At 39.7% G+C, this 27,792-nt stretch overlaps 2 protein-coding genes across 2 annotated transcripts; one reads left to right on the top strand and one right to left on the bottom strand.

Annotated features, from left to right (window-relative positions):
- The first annotated feature begins 10,455 nt into the window (after nt 1-10,455).
- Nucleotides 10,456-17,414, top strand: LOC134063454 (cerebellin-3-like). Its single transcript, XM_062518935.1, has 5 exons — nt 10,456-10,546; nt 11,016-11,099; nt 14,509-14,592; nt 14,981-15,118; nt 16,263-17,414. Exons 1-5 carry the CDS (start codon nt 10,459-10,461, stop codon nt 16,571-16,573), a joined length of 705 nt encoding a protein of 234 aa, XP_062374919.1. The 5' UTR covers nt 10,456-10,458; the 3' UTR covers nt 16,574-17,414.
- Nucleotides 17,415-18,605: 1,191 nt separating this feature from the next.
- Nucleotides 18,606-27,787, bottom strand: LOC134063455 (protein unc-93 homolog A-like). The gene is made up of 8 exons (XM_062518936.1): nt 26,848-27,787; nt 24,616-24,797; nt 23,902-24,131; nt 22,553-22,681; nt 21,854-22,068; nt 20,833-20,968; nt 19,233-19,364; nt 18,606-19,146 (listed from the first exon to the last, which is right to left on the bottom strand). The coding sequence occupies exons 1-8, from the start codon at nt 27,064-27,066 to the stop codon at nt 18,893-18,895; spliced, it is 1,497 nt and encodes a 498-aa protein (XP_062374920.1). The 5' UTR covers nt 27,067-27,787; the 3' UTR covers nt 18,606-18,892.
- Nucleotides 27,788-27,792: the final 5 nt, after the last annotated feature.

Genomic DNA, 27,792 nt, shown 5'->3' with positions numbered 1-27,792 from the left:
ATTCTAAGAGGCAATGCAGTACCAGGCAGATCTGCAGAGGTGGTGAAAAAGTGTGTGGTCGTAAACTACATCTCTTATGCTGCTTCACAGTGTGCGTCCATGTGTGTGTGTGTGTGTGTGTGTGTGTGTGCGTGTGTGCGTGCGTGTGTCTGTATGTGTGCGTGTATGCGTGCGTATGTGTGTGTGTGTGTGTATTGTAGGAGGAGGCAGAGAAATTGGAAAGTGGAAAGTGGAAAAGTCTGATAGTATGCAATAGATTCATATAATTAACTACATATAATTGCTTAATCTCACTTGCTCTTAAACAAATAAAAATGCGTAAATGCTGCAATAACAGATAACCTGTGTGAAACTGCTTAGAATGTAATGCTTACACTTAAAGAGTGTTTTTACTTTGACTTAAAGAATATTTGCTTAAAAGTGTTTTTAATCAACCTTAAAGAGGGTGTTATGCTTAAACAAAATGTTCTTTGAACAAGTATAAGAAAAAAAGGCATAATGATAGAACAAAAATGTATGCAAGTCAGAAGTCAGAGATAAGCCACCAGACCAGATAGAGGGACACGAAATAGAGAACCATTTGCTTGTGGCAGGACGCGATAGGCTCGGGCTAGGGGGCGTAAAAACGAGGACGAGTATAAAAAGAGAGCGACCCCCTTCAACTGGGCTCTCTGCCCTTCTCTTCGGACTTCGGATTCCGCAGATTGAGAGCCAGAAGACATTTTACTTTGTATTGTACTCAATCAAAAATAAAATACACAAGTCAGAACCCTAAACTTTGGTTAGGGGTTTTGAAAAAAGGCCGAACAAGTTCTTTTCATGTCTCCTTGCCTCCCCTGTGTCGACGAGAAGATCGAACTCCTTGCAACAGAGGCTTCAGCCTACAGAGGTGACCACACGTAAGCAGGTAAGAGGTCCGTTCGAGGGATAAACTAAGACACAAACTAATTCCTGGAGTAGGCTACTTATAAACGTTCTAATACCTCGTTTTATGACCCTTTATCCTTTTTGTACTACTGTAGAAGTTTGATACCATTCCAGGCATTGTTAGTGGGTTAATTTACGCAGCACCATTGGTTCCGTTAGCGCCTGCACTAAGCTTTTCGGCTGAGAGCGCTAACTCGACCAATGTTCGACCAAGGGAAAAAAAACGTTTCTTGGGGAGTGTTTGACTCGAGGTCATGGTGTACAGGACCCTAGGGTGAAATTACTCCAAACCATCCCTTTAACTCTCAATGGCAGACACATGTCTGTAACACGCATCTTTTGATCCCCTTAATAACCATGCTCACAAATCAACTTCTGCAAAACCAGTTTGAATCCTTTTTTATGAGAAAACCACATTATGCAAGTACAAATACTAGAAATAGGGGTAGCATGGAATAGAGACTCAAATAAAGAGAGCCTCTGAGTTGTCCCCACTTCGTAGTACCAAATGCCACATTAGGAAATAAGGGCACCATGGAATAGGGACTCAGGTAGAGAAAACCTCCCAGTTAGTCCGAATTTGGTAGTCCCGAATCGTCCCTATGGCTGACTTACAGCCGTGGCGATATCCTTTACCAAACCCACTCCCTCTCATGTCATGCTGTAGGCCTATTGCTTAATCCTTGTCTTGAAAATGTTTCTCTTTGTTTCATGAAAAATAAATTAGCTCTTATTGAGATCCCCCCCCCCCCCCCCCCCCCAAGGATCAATAAGGTGAGCAGTAAAATAAAACAGAACATTTTGAGATCATAATCTTAAAACACAATTCAGCATTATATTTCATCACGCCAGTCTATATAACAACATGCAGCAAGTCTGCACAGTAGTTTTATATGTTTATGTGATACATGTACTATGAGATACATGTGACAGAATGTACAAAAGCATGCTGTATTTTTGTGCATATATGACAATTCAAATCATTTTGATGTTGCCCATTTCATGTGGGAAACCACTCATATACTATCAGCAAGTCCTGTACCCTCTATGAGTGTAGGCCATTCGTATTGTACTCTACAGAGGTCATTTGATGTATCCTACTGTAGGCTTAATATGTAGTAGGACATGATCAACATACAGTATCATGTCCTTTTACAATGGCTGAAGAAAGCGAGGGGAAGGGCCAAGACAACCAGAGATCCAGTGACAGTGGGATATTAGTCTCTACTGGGGTGGAAGCACGTGTATGCTCTGTGTGTGGCTCATAAAAAGTGACAGAACAAAAGGAACATCTTCCAAACATCTAATGCCAGATATGTTCAGATGCTATAGAGATTGAGAACGTGACGTAAAACGCAACGCATTTTGGGAATAGGTGGCCCAAAATTAAGTTGTTTTACTGACGTGCGGGAACAACGAAGTGCAGTTGTCGAAATGCCGTTTACCTGCTGTGTTATAAAATTCAATAGAGTAACATGAAGCTTACCTTTTATAGTTTTCCAGCGTGGAAAAATAATAGTATACGTCATATTTCAGAGGTGACAAAAAGGCGAGGAATGGCTTGGATAGCAGCACTAAGGAAGCGCGAGATTATAACTGTTTTTCACACAATTATTTCACGCTTAGTTTTCATTATTATCATGCCAGATCATAGACCCAAACCCACTAGTTTACATGGGCTGGCATCAGGCGAGCCAAACCTACCCATAATTCTTTGTGTTTTGATGACTTTGGTCACATGTCTTAGCGATCTCTATTTATTGTAGCTACAGTATGGCCAACTATCTCACATGACTTATCAACAATATAAACTAACTAACCATTTAACAAAAACTGCAACACCAGAGCTTGGAGTTTAAGAGCAACTAAGCTATTTTCCCCCAAGTCTGTTTTAGTTAAAGTGTGGCATAATCTTCCAATTCATTATGATGATAAATGGCCAGCAAGGTTATAAGCAAGGTGTAGGCTACTTGCTTTGGTCTGTGATGGACCACCCCATGACAATGTATCATAAGTATAAACATTCACAGCACAACTTCTAATGTCAACTATTTCACTTACATCACCAGTGAGCATGCAAACAAGCTTTCATCAGTGCCTGCTGTGCTAATGTTGTTTGCTTTGATCTATTACATGCTCATACAGTTTACGGAAGGAATGTATGGGTTACAAAAAACATGGCAAGTTTGTTGATTATGAAAATATATTCCAAAGCCAGGTCGTAAACAATCTAACTTTAAAAGTATGACGTTGCTGCTTGATAGTGGAATTATCTGTGAATATGGGTAATGAAATGAGTCACAGTTTTACCTGTTAATGTCAAACAAAAGTTCTGATTATTTGCCGCAAACATTGTTTCCACTTTCCATTTAGGCCGATTTTGACAGTTAATCAGTAGAAGTTGAACTTCCGAATCTCAATCGTCACATCGTTGAAATAGCCCTTTAAAAAGCTCATGACTTACCCTTGCCAGTTTTGTAAATGTGATATCATCGATGGTGTTCATAGTGAGTGCTTCAGAATGCTGATTCTCAAAATCCGCTGTGTAACGCTTTCTCATGACTGCCGAGTTTGTTTCTCTTGCGGTGTTTCGTTAGGATGCGTTCGGTTCTGAAATGAACAGCTCCGCCTGCTTCCCTTGGGTGCAACTGGGATGGGAAGAGACATCTAATGCGCACAGCCATACTTGGATCATCTATCTGTAGGCTAGTCAGCACGACTAAAATGACAAATAATGAGGTATGAGATTTAGCAGAGAACACACACTCACACTTGAACGTTTTTCATGCCACGTCTGCATTCAGGTGGTCCATTGCTGATGTTTCACGAGTGGTCCAGTAAGACCAATCAAAATCAACTGACGTTTCATGTCAGTTCTGTGCCTCGTACCCTTGTATGCGATCCTGCAAGACGGAAGTGCAAAGTATCATGAACACATCTGAGTCAAAGATAAAACGAGATGTTTTTTTGTGTGTGTCAAACTAAATAAAACATCCATATACTCTGCTTGCCATATAAAGAAGGAGGGACCTCCTCTGACCTGTCATACAGAAAAAAAAATGGGCTATTAAAAACATTCCTTCCTCTTTCGGGTCTATCTATTGGCTTCTGTGTAGGTAATACATCAACTACATAACATAACATTTTTATTTGCACGGAGATTTGAATTGTGCCCTATTGCTAGAGGGAGACCTCCACCTAGTGGCTACAATGGGCTTCTGCGACACAATGTAAATCAGGATTCTTGACCAAGTCTACAGTACTTGCGTATACAAGGAATTTGGTCTCTGCATTTATCCCATCTGTGAATTAGTGAACACACACAGCACACAGTGAACACACAGTGAGGTGAAGCACGCACTAAGCCGGAGTGAGCTGCCTTGATACAGAGGGGTTAGGTGCCCTGCTCAAGTCATCCAAGGCTGACACTTCAGCCGTGGATGTGATGCGAAAGCAGTGTTCAACCACTTGTTTCCTACCGGCAACCTTTCTGTTTCAAGCACGAACCAGTAATCCAGGCTGCCCCAAGGACCAAATGGGTGCCTATCATGGAGGTAGGCCTACAGGATAAAGAACAGGTTGCAATCACAAAAATGTGCGTACAAAAAGATTGTCTGGCATTTTGTAGTAAAAGTTGACAAATAGACTATTCTATGGGTATATATTTTTTATGTTGAATCCATTTTTGCTGTTTGCCAAGTATCTGTTACGTGAAACAGAGTGTAAAATCCAAGTTGACCTCATAAGCCAAAATGAGCAAATTTCTCAGCACTGGCTCAAAGATAAACTGTTTTTATTGTGATATGCATTTATTGAGTAAAGGAAACAAACTAGCCTACAGTGTATCATACTACAATATCATCCTATTTTATTATGCTACTGTAAGAGTGTTTACTTTTCAACATGTCCTTGTAAACAAGTTTATGGACTGAAATGTCACCAAACTAAATGTTCTTTATTTAAGATATTCCCAGAAAAAAATGGTTAATATTAAGAATTGAGACAAATTAATAAATTACCATCACATATCACAGTAATGTGTCACACTGCAAGGCCAGACATGTGAATGTCTAAAACAGTGGAGGCCTCATGTTGACAATAGCCATTGTAATCAACAGTGTGCCCGTTTGGACTAGAGCATCTCTGGTATTCAGCTGCCATTTGGTCTTCCCCTGCTGCTGAAGGCTTAACTCAGTACTGGGCCTGTCTTGGACTACAAGAAAATACACCATATTACCAAAAGTATTCACTCACTTTGATGCCCTGATGAAAACCTAAGTGTTGAAACGCGTTGGCATGTAGCCATTTTTTGTATTAAAGGCTTTTTACTTAATAGTTTTCGCATTCACTCACCTGCCTTTACTGCCACAGTCATGTTGGAACATATTATAATGGAATTTCCTGACATTTTGATTTGCATTGAGCTCAATGAGAATGAAACCAGCTAATAGGCTAACTGAGATAAAACCATGCCAATATCTATGTATGGTGTCCTGGATCAACAGCATGATGCGCGTGGATATACAGTATTATTAAGTTGATTTTGATAATGTGTTGACTAACTTCACTTAATATAGACAATTGTAAATAGCCTGATGGCATGCAGTTAATGGGATACTGTGCATAGTTGGGAAGGGTTGGACAATTTGTGTGAATACACACGCACAAGAGTAATTTTCTCTGATGAGTAGTCTCTTGGTACGCACAGTGCGTACGGACGTACGCCTGCAGGCGTGCCTGGTTCCAATGACCCCTGTATTTTAAGGAAAACATTTATTTATTTATGATACATTATTCATTCACAAAGAAAATCGATTGTCCTTAAAGGTGGATATTTCCTCATTTTCTTTTATTTAAGGCATTAAGATCAACTTCCAAAAGAACTTCCTCTTTTTAGTCAACTTTAGCATGTATTCCAACACTTATGGAGGGGACTATAGAACTGGAGAAAGTGAGGAAATATTGCCCCCATTCATTTCAATGGGCAATGCTATGCTGGCTAATCAAGCAAAAATGTACCAATAAACATGAGTGACAAAGGTGACCCCAACTGGAGATGTGTGAATGAAGCTAAACCAGAAGGTCCTGCTAGGATCACATGCTGCTGCTGACAGACCTCTAGAACATCAATTGGAAATTTCTCTACGACGTATTTTCCGCAGCCTCCTCTTTTAGCTTGTTGTTGTCTGTCTTTTGGACAGGGTTATAGGGACTGAAATGATAGCTTTTTTCCCAATTTATTGGGATGATGTGTGTATCAACAGAGAGCTGACATAGAGGGCTCAAAGCTGGAGCTGTGTTTTCAGCTTTTCCCACATGTTTTCCCACAGTTTCCTCTTTTAGTTACTCAACCATGATGAACATGAATGTCATAGGCCTACTGTCTCCCCACAGCAATAAAGCGTTAAAAGGGCATAGTTTCACTCTGAGAATGAACATGACCGAAAGGTCGGTTTCATGGCAACAAATATTTTTGCACTTTTTTCCCCCAATTGTCAAGATCAAGTTTAGTCATTAATAATAACATAATCCAACATAATCTGTATTCTGAGGTACACACCAATGTGTGCAGAAAATGGGAAATACATGATGATTGTGAAACTACCTGACACAATGTCTGGTGAGAAATTTGCTGTCTCTTGCTTCCTCACTTTCTACAGTACGTGATGTGCAGACACGTACATGTTATCGGACTAATCACACGTCTGTTCCCTTCTCTACTCAAGCAATGGATGCAGTATATCAAGACCCCAAAGATGATTTTTATCAAAATCGTCCAGAGGAAACCTTGGAAGACCCTGCCTTAAAGCTGATGAAGGAACACACATCAAGTGTCTCACTGAAAGTTAAAGTCCTGGAGAAGAGGTTTGGACTTATTGCTACAATCAGGGGCGCCGCCAGAAATGCTGGGCCCCATGAAAGATTTCGATTTAGGGCCCCCCCTCCCCCTCAAAAAAAAAAAAAAAAGTATAATTATTAATAAAGTAATATATATATATATATATATATATATATATAGATATAAAATGGGGAGAACATGTATTTGATACCATGCTAAATTTACCTAAAAAGAGGAATATAAAATCATCATTTGACAATTGATGTTAATGCCTCAATTAAAAAAAGGAGTAAAAATCAATCATTAGCCTGTTTGATGCTCATTGAGCTCAATGCAAATCAAACAGGCTAATAGGCCTACTGGAAAAAGCACCATGTCAATCTATAGCTATGGTGAAGGGTATGTGATGATGTGGGGCTATTTTAATTCCAAAGGCCAAGGGAACTTTATCATGGATGCATACAGTAATATCCTAGATCCATTAAATAGCTGGCCTTTAAAAATAAAACCATATAAAAAAATCCTCCTGCTCCTATGGGAATTTAACCTAGGGGTCAAATACTTCCTTCCCCCTGGCATTTAAGGAAGAACATTTATTTATTTACATTCTTCAATCACAATGAAAATTGGTGTCCTTAGCGGTTTGATTTTGACTCATTTTTTTTTTTTATATATTAAGGCATTAAGATCAATTGTCAAATGATGATTTTATATTCCTCTTTTTAGGCAACTTTAGCACGGTAGCCTATCAAGTACATGTTCTCCCCATTGTGTGTATATATATATATATACATATACATAATTGAATTAAAAAAAAATGCACAACTGTCTGAATCACACTGAATAGATTGCCTTAAAATGAAAATGCCATGGTACATATTATGGAATATATCGATTTTCTTTTATGAGCAAATATTGTTAGGCCACTATGCAGTTCTTTCAAGCCAAATGTTCATGTGTTGAGAGAATTTGCATGCATCACTTTATATGGATTTATAACATTCTGCAGTGGCGCCTGCAGGCGTACGGCCGTACGCACCGTGCGTACCTTGAGACTACTCATCAAGGAAAGAAAATTACCCTTGTGCGTGTGTATTCACATCAAATTGGCCTACCATAACTTCCCAACTATGCACAATATCCCATTAGCCGCATGCCATGCCATCAGGCTATTTACAATTTTCTATATGAGGTTTGTCAACACGTTATCAAAATTAACTTAATGCAGAGCTACTGTATATCCACGCGCACATATTTCATTTGAGCAGGAGAGATTACGCACGCAGGCACGCAAGTAGGCTACTTGTTGTTTTCTTTTACTCGGCTATCTATTATGGTTATCAGAACACAATGTGACGCTAAATCACTAACTCAAATACTCATCGTGGATATCGCAAGTTCTTTTAAACAACGAAAAGAGAAAGAATGGAAGATGGAGGCAGGAAAGCTAGAGGAGATTCCAGATGGGCAATAACAAGCTAGGTAGACAATTTGTGTGCTTGTCGGAACGTTAGACTAGCATTACAACACTGTTTAACATCAGACGTTAATGCTTGAACAAAACTAAACGTAACTTAGCAGTAACTTAGCTGTGTAACGTTGTCCAAATGAGTATTGTGTAAGGGATAATCAACGACGCGCCGTGCGTTTATAGGAAAATAATGCACGTTCGAAGTGGTAATAAGGACCCGACGCCGCAGGCGGAGGGGACTATACACTTCGATAAGTGCATTATTTTCCTATAAACGCACGGCGCGGAGTTGATTATCCCGCTTATACCACTGATACTATCACTTTCAAATTTCTAATAGTGTTATTGCATGTGGATGTTATAGCCTACTATGTAGCCTAGGCTACTTTTTTGCTGACCAATGCACAAATCTAAAACCGAGAAACGGACAAATATTGTACAATATCAGCAAAATATTTTCGGGGGGGGGGGGGGGGGGGGGTTGATTGGTGTGCGACGTGCGTACCATAGCATTAATTCCTGCAGGCGCCCCTGACATTCTGTATGCACATTGGGGATACTTCAGAGCTCTCCAGCAAACATCATCAGGGTGTCAATCATGTATTCCAATTGTTGTCTTTATTGACTTACTGTATGTGATCAAATGTTTGCCTTGATGAATAACTAGGCTAGTTAATTATTGTATTGTACACCTCCTCCTTCAATTGGGATTTGGGTTGAGGGCTGGGGTCCTATTCCTGAGGATGAATCTAGTGTGTATGTTGAGGGTACCTCATTAGTTAAGAAACCAGTTCTTAGCACCAGCAGTCGTGTAGGCTAATATTTTATCTTGCATAGCCTACAATAGCCTAGTTTATTGCTCAAGTTCATACTGTAAATTACACTTACAGACCTTCTACATTACATTCATCTGTTCTCCCAAGGCAATGAACGTGGAGTGTTTAAATAAAATAACACTGCACTTCTTAGCCTAGGCTACTGAAAATTGTTGTTTTGATATAGGTTTAGCCTAAACGAAATCATCTCTTTTATCAGCTAGCAAGCTAGTGTGTTGTGTCATGGCATCCAGTGTCAGTGAATTACCTTTCTTTTGGAAAAACCGAGTGACTTTTTTTCTCCCTCTTAGCTCTCTGCTTCTGCTTGCGTGTGTGATATCCAGACTTCATAATTTACTTGGCAACTTCTAAAATGCACGCACCAATGCACGAATTGGGGGGTAGGATAGCCTGCTGCTCATAGTTCGAATTACATGGGGGTGGGGGGTAAAAACGTTAATAAATGCCGGTCGTAATGACTTGATGACATGATTTTCAACGAGCTAGACGTCTGCTAGCAAGATACATTTACCCAGCAGCAGCAAAACGAATTTAGCCTACTGGAGGAATTTACCTAGCGTTTTGTCACTCAATGTTGACACTGCAGTCGTTTTCTATCTCCGTTCTAGCGCCACGGTGGTTGAAAATGGTACAGTCCACAATAGGGGTGTTTGAAATCGCTTTAGATTATGTTCCTACAGTGAAAATAGTAGTTGACTTGTAAAACCATATATAATTTCCTTATTTAAATAGATCAAATGAAACATGTATTCAAAAATCCTACACATGACGCTGCTATTAAAATATTATTGATAGCCCTCAAAGGGCCCCCTGTCAGTGCTGGGCCCTTAGAATCGTCCTAACCTTTCCCCCCCTGGCGGCGCCCCTGGCTACAATACTGACTTTAGCACTGTGTGGACTGGTGGTGGAAGCATGCATAATCTACAGACTTCACACACACCGTACTTCTGTGAGTGCCATAACCTTTTGTTACAATGTGAAATATAGGATAGGCCTATTTAAGTGTCCGTGTCTAACACAGTTGGTGGAATTTGTCCTGAGGGGCCAGAAGTCAAAGAAAATATTTGAATTGTAAACGTTACGTACATGGAAAGGTACTGCATCTTTGTTTGTCGTCCTTATGTGATTTCCCCTATGAAATAGTTTCTGTTTTTCTAATTTTCTGTGCTTTTTCTTTTAGGAAATTTTGTCTGCATACAACGCTTCTGATGGTAATGACTTGAAATGAAAATGTCCTCAACCTATTCTAAAATAATATAATAATCAGTCTGCAGCTGTCTTTTCCTCTCTTGTCACGTGTCCATTACCGCGGCAAAAGCCACCGCGCCGCACGTAGTCCATTAATTTCCTATGGAGAGCGGCAAGGCGTGGTTAACGCTTCCTCAATGCACCTTGTGAAGGCGGCGCGGTCATTTGAACAGAGGCGGTGCGTCAAGAAGTTGGGCTCTGCTGAACTTTATGCAAATGAAAGCGGTAAACGCAGTAATCTGCAGTTTGACACTGAAGTATGCAGTAATTTTTTTGTAAGGGTCTGGTTGCGCTAGTGGCCTACTGTTCTACACCTGTGTGTCTGTAGTAGGCTACTTGCCAAAAACATAGCCTACTGTAGCTACTGAACTGGCTCCCCTGATTCTCTTCAATATTTTCAAAAATCTTCACCATCTCAGTATACCCACCTAAAATAGGCAAGAGTAGGTACTGACATTTGGGGTTGATCACAGTATACCCACTACTACTTTAAAAAAAAAAAAAAAAAAAAAAAAAAATGTGATTACAGATTTGAATTGAATAGGAAAGTAGAGAGCTCATCTGGGGAGGTTGTTTTATAGACACTGCTTTTAAAAAAATTATGAATCATGCAGATTCTTTTTAATTCGGCTACAGTAACATTGTTTGTCATTTTGAATACCACAGATCATTCTAATGTTATGCATATTTACAGATCAACCAAATAAGCTGAACTTTCTGACTGCTCAACTGGAAACATATAAAAACCAAATGCAAAAGATACAAGAAGATCACAAAGGTAAATTCATATGGGTCCGAGCGCCCATGGGTAGTCGAGTCTGACCTGCTGCGGTCATTTCCCGATCCCATCTCTCTCCCGCTTACTTCCTGTCTCACCCTTCACTGTCCTATGAACAAAGGCATAAAGCCCCCCAAAATATAAAAAAGAAATAATAATACAAAACAAAAAAGACATACTGTAGCTACTGAACTGGCTTCCCTGATTCCCTTCAATATTTTCAAAAATCTTCACCATCTCAGTATACCCACCTAAAATAGGCAAGAGTAGGTACTGACATTTGGGGTTGATCACAGTATACCCACTACTACTTTAAAAAAAAAAAAAAAAAAAAAAAAAAATGTGATTACAGATTTGAATTGAATAGGAAAGTAGAGAGCTCATCTGGGGAGGTTGTTTTATAGACACTGCTTTTAAAAAAATTATGAATCATGCAGATTCTTTTTAATTCGGCTACAGTAACATTGTTTGTCATTTTGAATACCACAGATCATTCTAATGTTATGCATATTTACAGATCAACCAAATAAGCTGAACTTTCTGACTGCTCAACTGGAAACATATAAAAACCAAATGCAAAAGATACAAGAAGATCACAAAGGTAAATTCATATGGGTCCGAGCGCCCATGGGTAGTCGAGTCTGACCTGCTGCGGTCATTTCCCGATCCCATCTCTCTCCCGCTTACTTCCTGTCTCACCCTTCACTGTCCTATGAACAAAGGCATAAAGCCCCCCAAAATATAAAAAAGAAATAATAATACAAAACAAAAAAGACATACTGTAGCTACTGAACTGGCTTCCCTGATTCCCTTCAATATTTTCAAAAATCTTCACCATCTCAGTATACCCACCTAAAATAGGCAAGAGTAGGTACTGACATTTGGGGTTGATCACAGTATACCCACTACTACTTTAAAAAAAAAAAAAAAAAAAAAAAAAAATGTGATTACAGATTTGAATTGAATAGGAAAGTAGAGAGCTCATCTGGGGAGGTTGTTTTATAGACACTGCTTTTAAAAAAATTATGAATCATGCAGATTCTTTTTAATTCGGCTACAGTAACATTGTTTGTCATTTTGAATACCACAGATCATTCTAATGTTATGCATATTTACAGATCAACCAAATAAGCTGAACTTTCTGACTGCTCAACTGGAAACATATAAAAACCAAATGCAAAAGATACAAGAAGATCACAAAGGTAAATTCATATGGGTCCGAGCGCCCATGGGTAGTCGAGTCTGACCTGCTGCGGTCATTTCCCGATCCCATCTCTCTCCCGCTTACTTCCTGTCTCACCCTTCACTGTCCTATGAACAAAGGCATAAAGCCCCCCAAAATATAAAAAAGAAATAATAATACAAAACAAAAAAGACATACTGTAGCTACTGAACTGGCTTCCCTGATTCCCTTCAATATTTTCAAAAATCTTCACCATCTCAGTATACCCACCTAAAATAGGCAAGAGTAGGTACTGACATTTGGGGTTGATCACAGTATACCCACTACTACTTTAAAAAAAAAAAAAAAAAAATGTGATTACAGATTTGAATTGAATAGGAAAGTAGAGAGCTCATCTGGGGAGGTTGTTTTATAGACACTGCTTTTAAAAAAATTATGAATCATGCAGATTCTTTTTAATTCGGCTACAGTAACATTGTTTGTCATTTTGAATACCACAGATCATTCTAATGTTATGCATATTTACAGATCAACCAAATAAGCTGAACTTTCTGACTGCTCAACTGGAAACATATAAAAACCAAATGCAAAAGATACAAGAAGATCACAAAGGTAAATTCATATGGGTCCGAGCGCCCATGGGTAGTCGAGTCTGACCTGCTGCGGTCATTTCCCGATCCCATCTCTCTCCCGCTTACTTCCTGTCTCACCCTTCACTGTCCTATGAACAAAGGCATAAAGCCCCCCAAAATATAAAAAAGAAATAATAATACAAAACAAAAAAGACATACTGTAGCTACTGAACTGGCTTCCCTGATTCCCTTCAATATTTTCAAAAATCTTCACCATCTCAGTATACCCACCTAAAATAGACAAGAGTAGGTACTGACATTTGGGGTTGATCACAGTATACCCACTACAACTAACTACATCAAGGCATACCCACTACAGCTAACTAGACTACACCACTAATTGTTCTAGCAAATGACCTGTCTATATGTATGTTTAATCTTAAGTGGGTACACTGCGTAGTCCTGCGTATCACAGACTACACCTCTGGGTAAACCAACTAAAGCTTGACTGAAATATGGGAAGAGTGAAATCACCATTTAGTTTCAACAGGTTCTCGCATGTCTCTGCTGAAAAACTTAGTTTCATCCCGAGCTGCACGTTACCATGAGTGCATTTAGAGAGGAGTTTTTTTTTTTATGTAGCCAGTTGCCGCATTCAAAAAACGGAACATGTGATTATATTTCACAACTTCTGCCATGACTGGGAAAGGCTGGCAAGCCGCAGACAGATGAGGGTAGCCTATTCATGGGTTTCATCAGGTCCCTTTCCACAGGTGTAGTAATCAAGCACCATGCAGTCTGCATAGACCTCTGAAGTTCGCCTACAAAAAAGCCACCATCTTTGCCCAAATAAGGAGATCCGGTATCTTGAGATTTTTTCTATGGGAAAATAACATGGGTTTTTTCAATTATCGCACCTGTTAAACTCTCGCGGGGATGATGACATTGGAAATGCAGACGTTTTTCGCTACACAGTTTTGTCCACTGACATCTAGTGGATACTGTGATCTTCGGTAGGTGAAGACGGCACAGTTTGATCTTTGCTACCCCAGAGCTAACTTACAATGCAACTTGCCATAGGCAGTTAGCTTCAATTAACTCCCGGATCTCCTTATATGGGCAAAGATGGCAGCTTTGGATCCTTTTTGTAGGCGAACTTCAGAGGTCTATAGATAATCAATGCTTGATTTTATACACCTGTGGAAAGGGACCTGCATGAAACCCATGAATTCACTTCCCTGTTTGGTTGGCCTAAGCCAGACAAATCATCTTCTTGTTTTCAAGTAGCAGTATGCTTAACAGTTGCAACTTCTGGTCGCATGTCAGTCATCATTATCTTAAGCCTGCCCAGTGCCCAACGACTCTTTACACGATGTGATTGGTTTGGTGGTTTCTGCCTGAGCTCAGCTCCCACGGAGAGTTGCTAGACTACGCCGCCGCCAGGGGCATCTAGATTTCTAGATTTTTTTTTTTTAAATATGATTACAGATTTTAATTGATTATAGGAAAGTAGAGAGCTCATCTGGGGAGGTTGTCAATTTTATAGACACTGCTTTTTAAAAATTAATGAATCATGCAGATTCTTTTTAATTACAGTAACATTGTTTGTCATTTTGAATACCAAAGATCATTCTAATGTTATGCATATTTACAGATCAACAAAATAAGCTGAACATTCTGACTGCTCAACTGGAAACATATAAAAACCAAATGCAAAAGATACAAGAAGATCACAAAGGTAAATTCATATGGGTCCGAGCGCCCATGGGTAGTCGAGTCTGACCTGCTGTGGTCATTTCCCGATCCCATCTCTCTCCCGCTTACTTCCTGTCTCACCCTTCACTGTCCTATGTGAACAAAGGCATAAAGCCCCCCAAAATATAAAAGAGAAATAATAATACAGAAAAAAAAAATCAAAGGTAAATTCAGGCCACAATGCAATAAAAACAACTACCTTGATTGGAACAGGGAAAGGTTCTCCTTATAGTATATATCATAGTATATTAGAGTTGGTGATCATAAATAACCTCACAAGTCACTTGAACAAAAATAAGGTTTCACTTTAATGTTGGAACCATGTGGCTTGCTGTATACTAAATGTGTGTTTGACTTGGTTTTATATTCAGAGGTGGCCTTCAGTGCAGCTCTTCAGCCTTCATCATGGGGTAATAGTGGTTATGGGAAAATGGGACCTTTTGGCACGGATATCACCTTGGCACATGGAAAGATTCTCACTAATGTTGGAGGTGCCTATTCAAACAAAGGTACATTCACATAATATTGAAGTTTTCTAGATGCAAATTACATCACGGATGCATGACATTTTAATCCTACCGTTTCAGGAACTATTACTGTATTTGTAATAATTGATCTGCACATCTTTTTAATGCCACTTTTATAGTACTTCACTTAAAGAGGAACTATGCCGGTTTGGCAATTTCTTTGTTTTCTCATTTTACGCTTCTCCTACAGCTTTGCTGTATATATTTTACAATATTCCTCAGTCGGTCAGTCTACCTTTTCATCAGCATGATTGTGAAGCTGCGAGACGTTCTGTTTGTTAGTGGCACAAACTTGCAAGCATGGTTTTTCCGCTCACAGGCACTAGCGGCTAGAGGGAAGCGAGACAGCCAAGACAGCTTATTTTCCCCATAGACTTTGCATTGGCTCTATGACATCACAATGGGCGAATTAAGCTGATTTGTGACCATTCAAAGCGAAATCAGTCGTTTTGCGCACAACGTTATTTTGAGAAAATCAACAATAACAAACTTCCGGGTTAAAATGTTGAATTTCACGTTTTCGCATAATTCGACTGTATACAGTCTACAGTTTCATATCGTGAACGCATTTCACGGAAAAACATACGTTTTGACTGTTAAACCCGGCGAAGATTCAACACATTTGCTGTCATTCCCGTTGTGCACGCGCCGCTTAAAAAGGTGATTTCTCCTCTTCTGGCATATCGTGACAGGAGAACCATGTCAAGTTTAGATGCTGTTATCTTAGCGATAGTTTGTGTAATACCCTCGATATACATATCGTTGGAAAGCTTAGTTTATGGCCGTTCACGTGAGCACAATAACTTAATTTAATCAATTTTACCGAAACGACTGGTTCCGCTTTACAGGGTCACATTTGCTCCTGTATCAACTGCCAGCTGCTCAACTAGGGCCCATCAGAGCCTTTTAGAAAGAGAGAGTTGCTCTTTGATGTCGCCACCACATGATCAAAAGTTCCAATTAGAGATCACCCTACCACATTATGTGTACGTCTAATGACTATACACTATGCATGCACACACAAACACGCACTCATGAACACACTTAAACATTAGCGTTAGTTCATGTGCAATTGCACAAATAAATGCCAATGGTCAGTCATGTCAACTTATCTCCTGTGTCACAGGTGTGTTCACTGCTCCAGTGAAAGGAGTCTACTTTTTTACCTTCACCACCTACAGCTGGGCGGCAGAGGCAGACATTGGTGTCAAACTGATGAAGAATAATGAAGAAGTTTTGCTGGTTTGGGAGACGCAGGACAAAGGTGACAATGAGGACTATGCCTCCAACTCAGTACTACTGGAGCTAGAGGTGGGGGACAAGGTGTACATGCGTCTCCCCAAAGGATACCAGGTTGCAGCCAGCAAATACTCCAATATTCATACTTTCAGTGGATTTTTACTCTACTCCAGGGCCCGTATTCACAAAGAATTTTAAGGCTAAAAGTAGCTCCTAACTGGCGAATTTAGGAGAAAGTCTTACAAATAATGGGCGTGTTACTCGTAACTTTAGGACCCCTAACTTTTTTCACTAAGAGTAATTCACGAAGCATCTTAACCCTAAAAGTAGCACCTAAGTCTGGGACAGATCAAAAAGAGTTGAGAGACTCCTAAGACCTATTCTCAAACAATCCTAGCCGCTATTAGTGGCATTTCATGTCACATGCAGTTACAGGAGCTCTCATTGTGCATTGCAACGAAGGGATGCAATAACGCCACCAATAACCAAAACCAACATTGCATGTAAACTAAATGTAACTCAATGTAAATGTCACTTCAATCAAGCTAGTCACTTCAAACAAGCTTGTGCATGAGTAATGACATCAACCATAGCACCAGAGCTCTTATCTTTTCCCTTCGGATACTAAGAGTAGGTCTGAGAGACTTTTTGAATAACTTTTAGGAGAAAACTCCTACCTAAAATCTCTTTGTGCGATTTAGGAGTACTCTTAGTGGTAAGATAAAATGCTTTCTGAATACGGGCCCAGATCAATTCAGAAGACCATTTGATGGATACAAAGCAGATTATTTACTGTAAGAGAGGGAAAGTTTCTAAATAATTGAGATTATAGTCAATAAAGTATTGCATTCTTGTTAGTTTTCCATCTCAGCATTTTGTGTTGCCATGAAAACCGATTGTCTGTTTTTAAAGAAGCATGTACATAATGAGGATTTCTTACTTATAGGATGACCTTTCTTTACCTTACTTTGGGTTGGTTTATGAACAGCAATACCAAGAGCGACCCCCCACCACTCAGTGGCAATCAATGGTTGCCTGTGTATCGGAAATTATTTACTACTGAAAACATTTCTCATATGTAATTAGCAATAAATGCCTATGTACAGTGCTATGAAGTCAATATTTTGTCATTCTTCTCATTTAGAAGTCTAATATCTAACACACACATGCAGTACCCATATCAGATTTCCATCAAGCACCTTCTTTGCCAGATATGGCTGATTTCTTAATCAGCTTAAACAATGCTCCAGAGAGCAGGAACGCAAAAAGTATTGCGAGGGAACGCAAAACTACAGTATTGCGAGGGAACTTACTTAGGGAAAATATTCACCCACCTGACCCTTCCCGGGCTCCGTAGATTACGGATCTGAATTGATTATAGGAAAGTAGCGAGATCATTTTTACATTACATTTAAGGGCAACTTGCCCAACTCAGAATGGATACAAAGACCACAGAGCATCAAACAGTCATTTGATCTGGTCTGATAGACCTCTGAAGTTCACCTACAAAAAAGCCACCATCTTTGCCCAAATAAGGAGATCCGGTATCTCAAGATTTTTTCGATGGGAAAATAACATGGGGATTTTGAATTATCGCACCTGTTAAACTCTCACGGGGACGAAGAAATTGGAAATGCAGACGTTTTGCGCAACAATGTTTTGTCCTCTGCCTTCAAGTGCATACTGTGATCTTCGGTAGGTGAAGATGGCACACTTTGATCTTCGCTACCCCAGAGCTAACTTACAATGCAACTTGCCATAGGCAGTTAGCTTCAATTAACTCCCGGATCTCCTTATATGGGCAAAGATGGCAGCTTTGGATCCTTTTTGTAGGCTAACTTCAGAGGTCTATAGGGACCAGGGGGTTATTCCAAGTATGTGGTTTGGTAACAAATCTGGGTAAGTTAAAGGGGAACTATGCAAGTTTAATTAACCTTACCTGAACAGCTTCAGAGTCATCAGAAAGGTTATATGTCTTTTTTCAGGTTGAATAGTGGCTGTTTTGCTTCCACCTAGCGCTTGTGAGTGGAAATACCACCCTTCCAACTTTGGGGCGGTGGGCCACTGCACTGACAAATAGAAAGTTTCGCTCATGAAACAGCAGACTGACTGTTTGAGGTGTGTTGTAAAATACTTTATACATGTTAAAGCTGTAGGGGAAGCTATGCAGAGAAACCTATGAGGAAAAATGAGAAAACAGCGAAGAAATTGCCCAAACTCTAGCCTCCAGACCGTTGCTGCCAAGCGTGCAAAACCCGCCAATACAACCCCCCAATAATCAAGTAACACCACTGCCAAAGTGGTAAAGTTGACTAAAATGAGGCACTTTCTTGGGTGGAGCCAAGTTCAATGTAGCCTAATACATCTATAAACAGATCTATATTGTACAATCCATTACAGTTTTAAATGTCATCTCAACACAACACAATTAGGTGATTTGTGCTGGTATAATAATTCCACAAATATAACCTATCTAGGTGTGTTGGCATGGAGAAAAAGACATGGTGTATCAAGAATTTATAGCACAGTGTCTTCTGGCACCACAGAGTTGGTATCCTCAATTCCTGGTGTTGGGTTTTTGTACTCCTCATACTCAACAATACAGCACAGGGTTACAGACAGCAGAAGAACAACCAAAAGCATGAACAGCTTAACATCCACGCAAAGAAAAGAACTGCAGGCGAATGCAATCACATATCCCACAGACTCCCAAAGACGATAATTGGCAAATGCTGCCTCCTTCTGGCTATGGAAGAGAACTCCATAAAGGGCTGAAAATGAGTAGAAGGGTATAAATTCATAAAAAAAAATAAACAAAGGCACAGTATAACCACTTAAATGAAGTAAACAAAATTACCATTGGTTTGTGTTTGCCACACAGCATCTGCCATTCCCCACAGGCCGCTGATAGCAAAGAAGACAGGCAGCTGGTCTGGATTAGGCTTCCAGAGCAGAAGAACCAGGATACAGGAGAGCTGTGTGACTGTAGCTGTGGGCAGACATGCAGCTTCAATTATTGTCCAGTCAAGCTTAAAGGCATACTATGCAGTTTCAGGTATTTTTTGTACTTTGGAGCTTTCCATAGAATCGCGGTATATTTATATTTTACGTTGCTGTTGTAAATAGCCTACTTCTCATGGCTTGTTTCCCCTGTGCAGAATGGAAAAGGCAAAGGACTAACAACAGGCAAAAACAATCTCCAAAGAGCTAGATACTGACAAGGTAATGTTTCACGATTTTTGCGCGATGTCTTGAGTCGACAATTCTTGAAGTTGCATTGCTGGTTCTCTCGGTAAAACGGCCGCTACGACTATGCTCTATGGATATTCTAGGTAAACTATTCCCCTATTATAAGTTTGTTCACGATCAAATTGGCTTCGTAGAGGTTATAGGTAAACATCTTGCATAGTGTACCTTTAAAAACAGTAAAAGTAATCCCTAAAAAGTCAAAATTGTGTTAGAAATTGGCCCAAGCAAGGCCCATAAATACAGTATGCAAACCCTGGTGGCGCCACAGGGTGATGCATCAGAATGGTAATGAATGACCAAACAGGCAACAATATACAGTCCCCTCCGTAAGTATTGGAGCACATGCTACTGTATATAAGAGGAATATGAAATACATTTTTGGAAATGGATCTTAATGCCTTAAATAAAAAAAATGAGGAAATATCAACCTTTATGGACATCAGTTTTCTTTGTGAATGAATAATGTAACGTAAATAAATAAATTGATTCAAACCAGCTAATAGGCTAACTAAAATAAAACCATGCCAATAGAGGTATGGTGAAGGGTATGATGATGTGGGGCTATTTTAATTCCAAAGGCCAAGGAGACTTTATCAGGGTGCATAGTGTCCTGAATCCATGAAATAACTGGCATTAAAAAAAAAATTTAAAAAAATCTGCCTGCCTCTATGGGAATTTTAACACATAGGGTTAACATAGGCGTTCCAATACTTACAGTATGATCCAAATGGATTCAAATGGATATTTCCTATTTTTTTTATTTTTATTTAAGGCATTGAGATCAATTTCCAAAAAATATTATTTTATTTTCCTCTTTATAGTCAACTTTAGCATGTGTTCCAATACTTATTATGGAGGGGACTATATATGTTAATGTAAGATAGCTAACTAGCTATCAAACATTTTGGACTAGTTTGCTACCTTAGCATTCTTTCAGCCTACTACAACAACAAAGTCCGATTTACACATTTGGTGTTTATTTCATTACATTTTGTCTACTCGCACCTGTATATTTCTCCTAATTTCACTAAAAGTTCCCAAAATGTTTAAGCAGCAAAAGGGAGAAGAATAGGTGTTATAAACAACCGCATTTTATTTACTGGATAATACATTACTGTTCACCACAATTTGGCCATACTTGTCTCTGACTTTGTATTGCGGATTTGTGTTCTGAAGAAACTTTCTCTCTAAATTTTCTTGTGCCTTACCCAAGATAAAAAGTGTCACTCTTCCACTGTACTGCGACAGCCTCCCAAACACATAGGAAAACAAGGACCCGGTGACACCAAAGCAGATCATGACATATCCAACAAAGTGGATTCCTATGGCACATGTTACATAATCCTGCAGACACAAAGGGAGGCTTTTTAAAAATGTTACATAATAGCACCAATAAACACCTAAAATTTGAACTTTAAAGTCCCGGGTTGGAATCTTAAACCCATGTCACTCTGGATAAAAGCATCTGCTAAATATCAGTCATGGTACTTGACTTTATGGGAATATTTAACTCCACTAAGAAGGTTATGTCTACGATGTGCTTTGTCTGTGAGCAGGATTGCACAAAAAAATCTGAAAACTGAGCGAGATGTTAGCATAGACCAGGAACCAAATTCCGGAGCGGTTCCAACTCACAATTATTTCGTTTCACTTTGCTAATGTGGCATGTTACAGCCAAAGCCTTCGATATAACAAAGTTGCGACAGCCGTTGACTTATGTTAAAGCCAGATTAGAGCGGTCACATGGTTAGTGGGTAGCCTCAGTAGTTCCCTTGGTCCCTGATTTACTACGGGATTGACAGCAGCGATCGCATTAATATTTACGGTAAATACTCGATGAAAATTACTATAAACTGCATTTCCACATACATATATTACTCAATGAAAATGCATTATTATGCACACGACCATAAGTCATGTAGAAAAGTCTTATTATAACACCTGAGATATTCATTCATTCTCAATGGAATAGTTCCTTTCAACGACCCTGACATACCGGATGTGCCGCCATTGTTTGTTCACAGGAGTCAATGGAAGTGTCGCAACTTTGTTATATCGAAGGCTTTGATTACAGCATTTGACTTTGGCGGAGGTCTGCCCTCTCACAGTGCCCTTCTAGTTTTTCAATGGGATCAATTGTTTTCTAGAATAAGTGGCTTTGGACAGCAAGGTATTTCTTGAGAAGCCCATGGGCTCAGGGCGACTGTCAAGTCTTGTTTTCGTTTGTACCTTGGTATAATCTGCATTCAGGAAGCCGAGTTCCAGTCCAATGTATGATGTTACTGGTATGAGGAGAACTTGCCGCTTGTCTCTTAGTCGTCTGAATGTGGCTAAGAGTGTGCTGCAAAATGTCTCTGTCTGCTGGCTCATTGCCTCTGGTTTCTCTTTTTTGCAAATATTATCCAGGAATACAGCAACCAGCAACATCGCCAAAACACCCACGCCTAGAGAACAACAACAGCTCAAGTTATTTCATGCTCCACAAACATCAGTAATCTGTGGAAATGAATCAAATGATACTTGTAGAAACTAGCAGTGATGGGTTGGTACAAAACCCCCCTAAAACACGGTTTTACCTTAGCTTGAGTTGCTGCAGCCAACCATTAGAGCTTACAGGCATCTACAGTGCTACACTCTGGGGGCATGTTCATGAGCCCCCATGTTCATGCTAGCTCTGTAGCTGCCTGGCTGCTTTACAACTGTTTTAGATTTTTTTTTTGTACTGACAATACTCAATGACCTCAACAAATGGAGGTCTATATGCCAACATAAGCTACATTTAAGCCCATCACTGTGAATTAGCACATTCGATTTATTGAAACTTGAACTTTCCACCTCGACAGTATACAGTATATGTTCTACATATTTTACTGTGCATGTTTGGGTACATTTGGGTACGTTGGGTCCAGTCATGTGATGCTGGCCTACCTACATAACAGCCCAAGAGTGTGTACAGCAGTCTGTCATTTGGCCTGGTGGTGGAGTTTCCAAGAGAAACATCGGGGACTCCACAGCTGTCCATTCCACAGAACAGTACATCATCACCTGTGCTGTTCACTAAGGAAGGAAAAAAAACTGACCTTGACCTTATATGACTTTGTCAGTATGACATTTCTAAGACCAAGACAATGGCCATTTCCAAAACTAAAAAAGCACTCAGAGAGCGCAAACCTCCGCCAAGCGAACACATAACCGCCTCCTGCATCCAGACCGTGATACGGATCACTCCCAAAATGTAATAGTTTTTTCCTTCATTTCATTTCAGACCTTCCCTGAAGATTTCATCGAAATCTATCCATTATCTTGTTAACAAACAAACAGACAAACCAACAAACCCCGATGAAAACACTCCGTTTGCGTGTTTAGGGTCTGCCATATTCACGACTTCTGAAACCAATTACTGTTAAGTAGTTGTGTGGTATAAACCCTACGACGCCGAGTGAACACCGATGGTCACTCATTGAGGGTTTGTGTCAATTAATGCGGCACGTCATGGGGGGGACGTTTCAAAATGTTAGTTCTGCGTGAGTAGGCCATACCTGTAAACAAATCCATGGTTCCGTGAATCGTGATAACTAGCTTCCAATAGGGAGAGAGAAGTTCGTTTCAAAGCTGAGAGCGGTATTATAACCCTAAGCGTTAATCATGGGAACTTAATTTAGCTACGAGGGTGCTTCCTATCCGGGTACACTCAGTAATCGAAGGGGAGTGGGTAGGTATTAGTTTCGGAAAGGGCCACAGTCAATGTGATTAGACGACAGTGGAGATGTACTGTATACATTTAAGGGATGCAACTATTTTCTTCTCCTCATGCACAGACGCCTTCATTCATACCCATGATATTAAAAAGTATCACAGTACTCTGTCTGACATTTTTACTGTATTTTGAGTGTCATTTATCATTTTATTTTACGAGTGTGACGGTGTAAGGGTCATTTGGATGTGAGCAGCATAGAGTTCACAATTATGCATAGACTGGCATGAAGTTTCAGGGGGGAAAAATGTATAAACCCTTTTTGTAGAAGTGCTTTAAAGGAATCCCTCAAATTACCCTCAGGGACAGGTTACATAGTGTCTTTATTTGATTGCTTGTATGTGTTATCTGAAAGCATACAAGTTTGAATTTTCCCTGAAAGATGGATGTGCAAATGTGAGTGTTATTGGGAATCTATATGTTTTGAGAGAGTGAATCAGAAAATATGCCCACAGAATAACAATTCACCTTCGACAGAAATGATGCTTTTAAAGCGTATAGAAAATGACTAATTAAATATCACCTGTTGTGGAATCCTGTCCTAAAACCAGAGAGGACAGGAGGTTACCCCACACTGCTGAGGACTGGTAGAGGAGATACAAAATCCCAAAGTACTGGTTGATCACATCTTGACTCTTCTTGTTTTCTTCAACTGCATGCAGTCCTCCGCTGATTGTTAAGTAAGTGCTAGTGGCCGCCCAAAGCGGAGACTCCCCCAGCCCCACAATCACTGAGCTGGGCATCAGGGTTGCCCTGGAAGAGAGGACTGCTTTACTATTCTGGTTTATGTTACCCCGATACTAGGGCTCAAATACTGTATGACCATGCATAGTATTTTACACTGCCGTGGAGCCAACAACAACGACAACAACAAAACTACTTTGGTAACCACTTTTATCATATAATAAGTGGTCTTTGGATGTATGTAACACCTTTTGTTGAATGTTTGTTAAGTAAGTTTATCTGTTTATTAGTCTTGGTGTTTAATGTTTCATAGTACCATTACCCTGTTGATTTTGATGCCATTACCCTGATCAATTTGATGAAATGTTATGAACATTTATGAGCCCAGCAGGTTTGTCCTTACTTGATTATATCCATTGTTAACCATTCTAATACATAGTTCATTACGCCATATTTCCTGTAATATTGCATTGCAAATACGTTACCTATCCTACCCTTTGCTGATGTATTATACATAAGATTTTTTGTCAATAGTTACGTGCAACAAACTTACCAGCTTGGATAAAGATTTCCTAAGCTGTACACGACATTGCAAGCCATCCCAGCAAAGATGGTCCATTTGCATCCCAGGTACCTGATGGCTGTTGGGGTGATGAACATAGAAGACAGGACGATGGAGGAAAAGGTCACACTGCTGGACACCAGACCCATGCCCTCATCAGCATTCAGACTGCTCTGTATCGAACAGAAAACAAGGGCACCTCATGTAGACTATGTTCTAGGGATGTAACGATACAATTTGATACAGTTTACAAGACTCAGTATACAGCATTGTGACAAAGACAAGAATTGCTTTGCTCTGAGTTGTTTATTAATAGATGTACATGAAGAATGACATTACATAGGACTGGCCCGTTTAAAGTCCCAGTGGCTACATCTCACAACATGGGTGGCATCCCGCAACACAAACCCCTTATCCCAGAACACATCAGATAACTAGTCCAGCACACACATACAATGCATAACCGTCAACTATCCCATAACAACAGGCAATTAACTAGAATCTTAGCCGTACACTCTAAAAAATGCTGGGTTAAAAACAACCCAAATTTAGTTATTTTCAACCCAACTGCTGAGTAAAATGGGGTCCAACACAGCATTGGGTTATCTTAACCCAGCAAATTGGGTTATTAAATTTAACCCAGCGGATGGGTTGATATTTTAACCAATGTGTTGGGTTATTTTGACACGAATGTTTAGTTAAATTTACATAATGTTTGGGTTATATTTGAAACCAAATCCCAAAAAAATCCACTGGTTCATTTTTAAAACACTTCACTTAAATAGCCAAACTTAAAGTCACACATTTTGTTGACAGCTTGGATACAGAGAATATATTATATGAGAAATGGGCAAGAATAGCCATGCAATGAAATAAAACAGACATGATTATTTATTTTATACTTTTCTTTATTTTTGAACAGTCTGTGATACTTCCATGAAGGCAGGCAGATTCCATGGTCCGTTTCGGGGGTCAGCCCTGTCAATCAAAGAAAAAAAAAGAATCAGTTATTTACAGAGCTTTATATCAAGACTTCCATGAACCATTATCAATGAATGATGTTGACAAACATTAAAAATCCACCAGGAGACCTAATATTATGGCGTTGTTTTAAACCTAATACAGGTAATACAAAACGTGCGTTTGGAGATGAGCATAAGCAGGCTAATAAACGTAATTTCAGTAGTGGCGATGCTAACGTTAGCTAGCCAATGTTAGCACGTTATTCAGTCAGTGGAGCCAAGGTGTTTGTAACGCTACTACCAAAATACACCCAATAAGTTACATGGCTATAATATGAAGCTACCCTAAATGAGTTAATAAGATGTTGTTTGCCATGATTATTACCGTCAGTTACGTGTGTTGGGCAGAGACTACTTCGCTGTATTAGCTAACATTAGCTGATAAACCTCAGCTGCACCACAAAGCAGAATTTTGTTACTTGTCTGCTAACATTACCTACAGCTCTTATGCTAATTTTAGTTCGTTGTAAAAGTTGGTTTTGTTTTTGTTCAGCGGTTCATACCCAGTGAACACAGAACTGTGTTTTTTATGAGTCTGTCTTTGTGTAGATTTAACATGAACAGAAATTGTAAGTTAATGTTAACTTAGCTTAGCTGCTAGCTAATATAGCTGGCATGCTTGAGGCTGAATGAAATCGTCAGGCAGAATATTCATTCATATCACAAAGGGTAGCTATGTCTCTGGGTGGACTTTTAAAATCCGTCTGGATTTCTTTTTAAAATGCAGAAGTTAAAAACAGATACATACCTTCCGAAATCGCCTGATTTCCATTGCATTTGTTGGCAGCAGCTGCTGGACTGGACGGACGGTTGAAAGAATATGTCTACCGATTTTTTTCTTCAACCTCTCAAATAACAATGCAGCTGTGTTAAAGTCACCCAGGTGCTGGGTAGTGTGCTCCACATCAGGTGGGGGAGAGGAGGGGCACAGTCCTAAATGGTCAACCCAGCAGCGCTGTACTATCAACCCAACAAGTTGGGTTACAGAAATGACCCAATACGAGTTAAAACAACCCAATAAAATGACCCAGCAGGCTCAACCCAGCGGTTGAGTTGAAAAAATAACCCAGCATTTTTTAGAGTGGCTACATTTCCCCCATAACCCCTTGCATGAACGCAACACAGGCATCAGCACATCCGAGCCGCGCTACAGTATATTAAAAAATAAAAGGGTCAATGTGTTAAACACAGTCGTACTCACCTGTAGATTGAGCAGGCTTCCAGTAGCAGTGAATAAAAGCAAAAATCCAAATGAAACCACCACAACGTTTTTCATGTGCCCTATTTCATATTGCCTTGTCAAAAGGTGATGTCCCAGCGGTGAACCTTTGTCCCCATTGTCAAGATTAAAGGCAGAGTCTTCTAGTTGTTCACGATGCATGTCTTTAGTTGTTCGCTTCAGTTCAGTGAAGTGGGACATTCACTGTTTCTCTGTGCTTGAGGACTGTTTTCCCAGTCCCTCTCTGTCTCTCTTTCTCGCTCTCTCTCTCTCTCAGATGCGAGATGCAATTAGGGCCCGACAGATAGGAGTGAGTACATCTAAACGATAAAAACTCTCTCCTGAGAGAGTAGCAACTTTTGTTTGGAGACTTAGTCACACACTGGCCAGGAATGATAATATTGGCACAGTGTCTATGTGGCCCACCTCACTCGACGGACTTGCTAGTAAAACAATATTGACATATAGTAGATCATAGTGCTTCGTGACAACATAATTCATTTAGAGAGGCAAGATACCAGAGCTTTGTTTGAAATGGATGCTGACTCTGTATCTTTGTGGGGAATATGTCCGGGTATACCTTGTCCTTTGAAAATAAACACAAATCAAAACTATCAATATATCCGCTCTAATTGTAATTTATGCATTTGTATGTCATACTTGAGAGAATGGTGCTGGGGTTCATCACAATTACTCTCTCAGGTAATGTTTTGCATGTTGCCTCTCTCCCCTTCTCAGCCTCTTTTGATAGTGGATATTGTGCCTTAAACGGATAATATGACTTTACAGAGAGTGGCTGAGCAGTAGAAAAGTTGAGATTCGCTTTTTGTTAGAAAAAAGAGTCACACTCTTCTCCTGTTGTGCAGAGGAGAAGAGAAATGAAAAATGTCAGTTTTTTGTCAGTATGACTGTATAGACAGTTTCACT

This window comes from Sardina pilchardus, chromosome 18, assembly GCF_963854185.1.
Source record: "Sardina pilchardus chromosome 18, fSarPil1.1, whole genome shotgun sequence".
Lineage (NCBI taxonomy): Eukaryota > Metazoa > Chordata > Actinopteri > Clupeiformes > Clupeidae > Sardina > Sardina pilchardus.
Note: the sequence above shows the minus strand (reverse complement) of the source record. Positions and strands in the feature narration are given on the sequence as shown.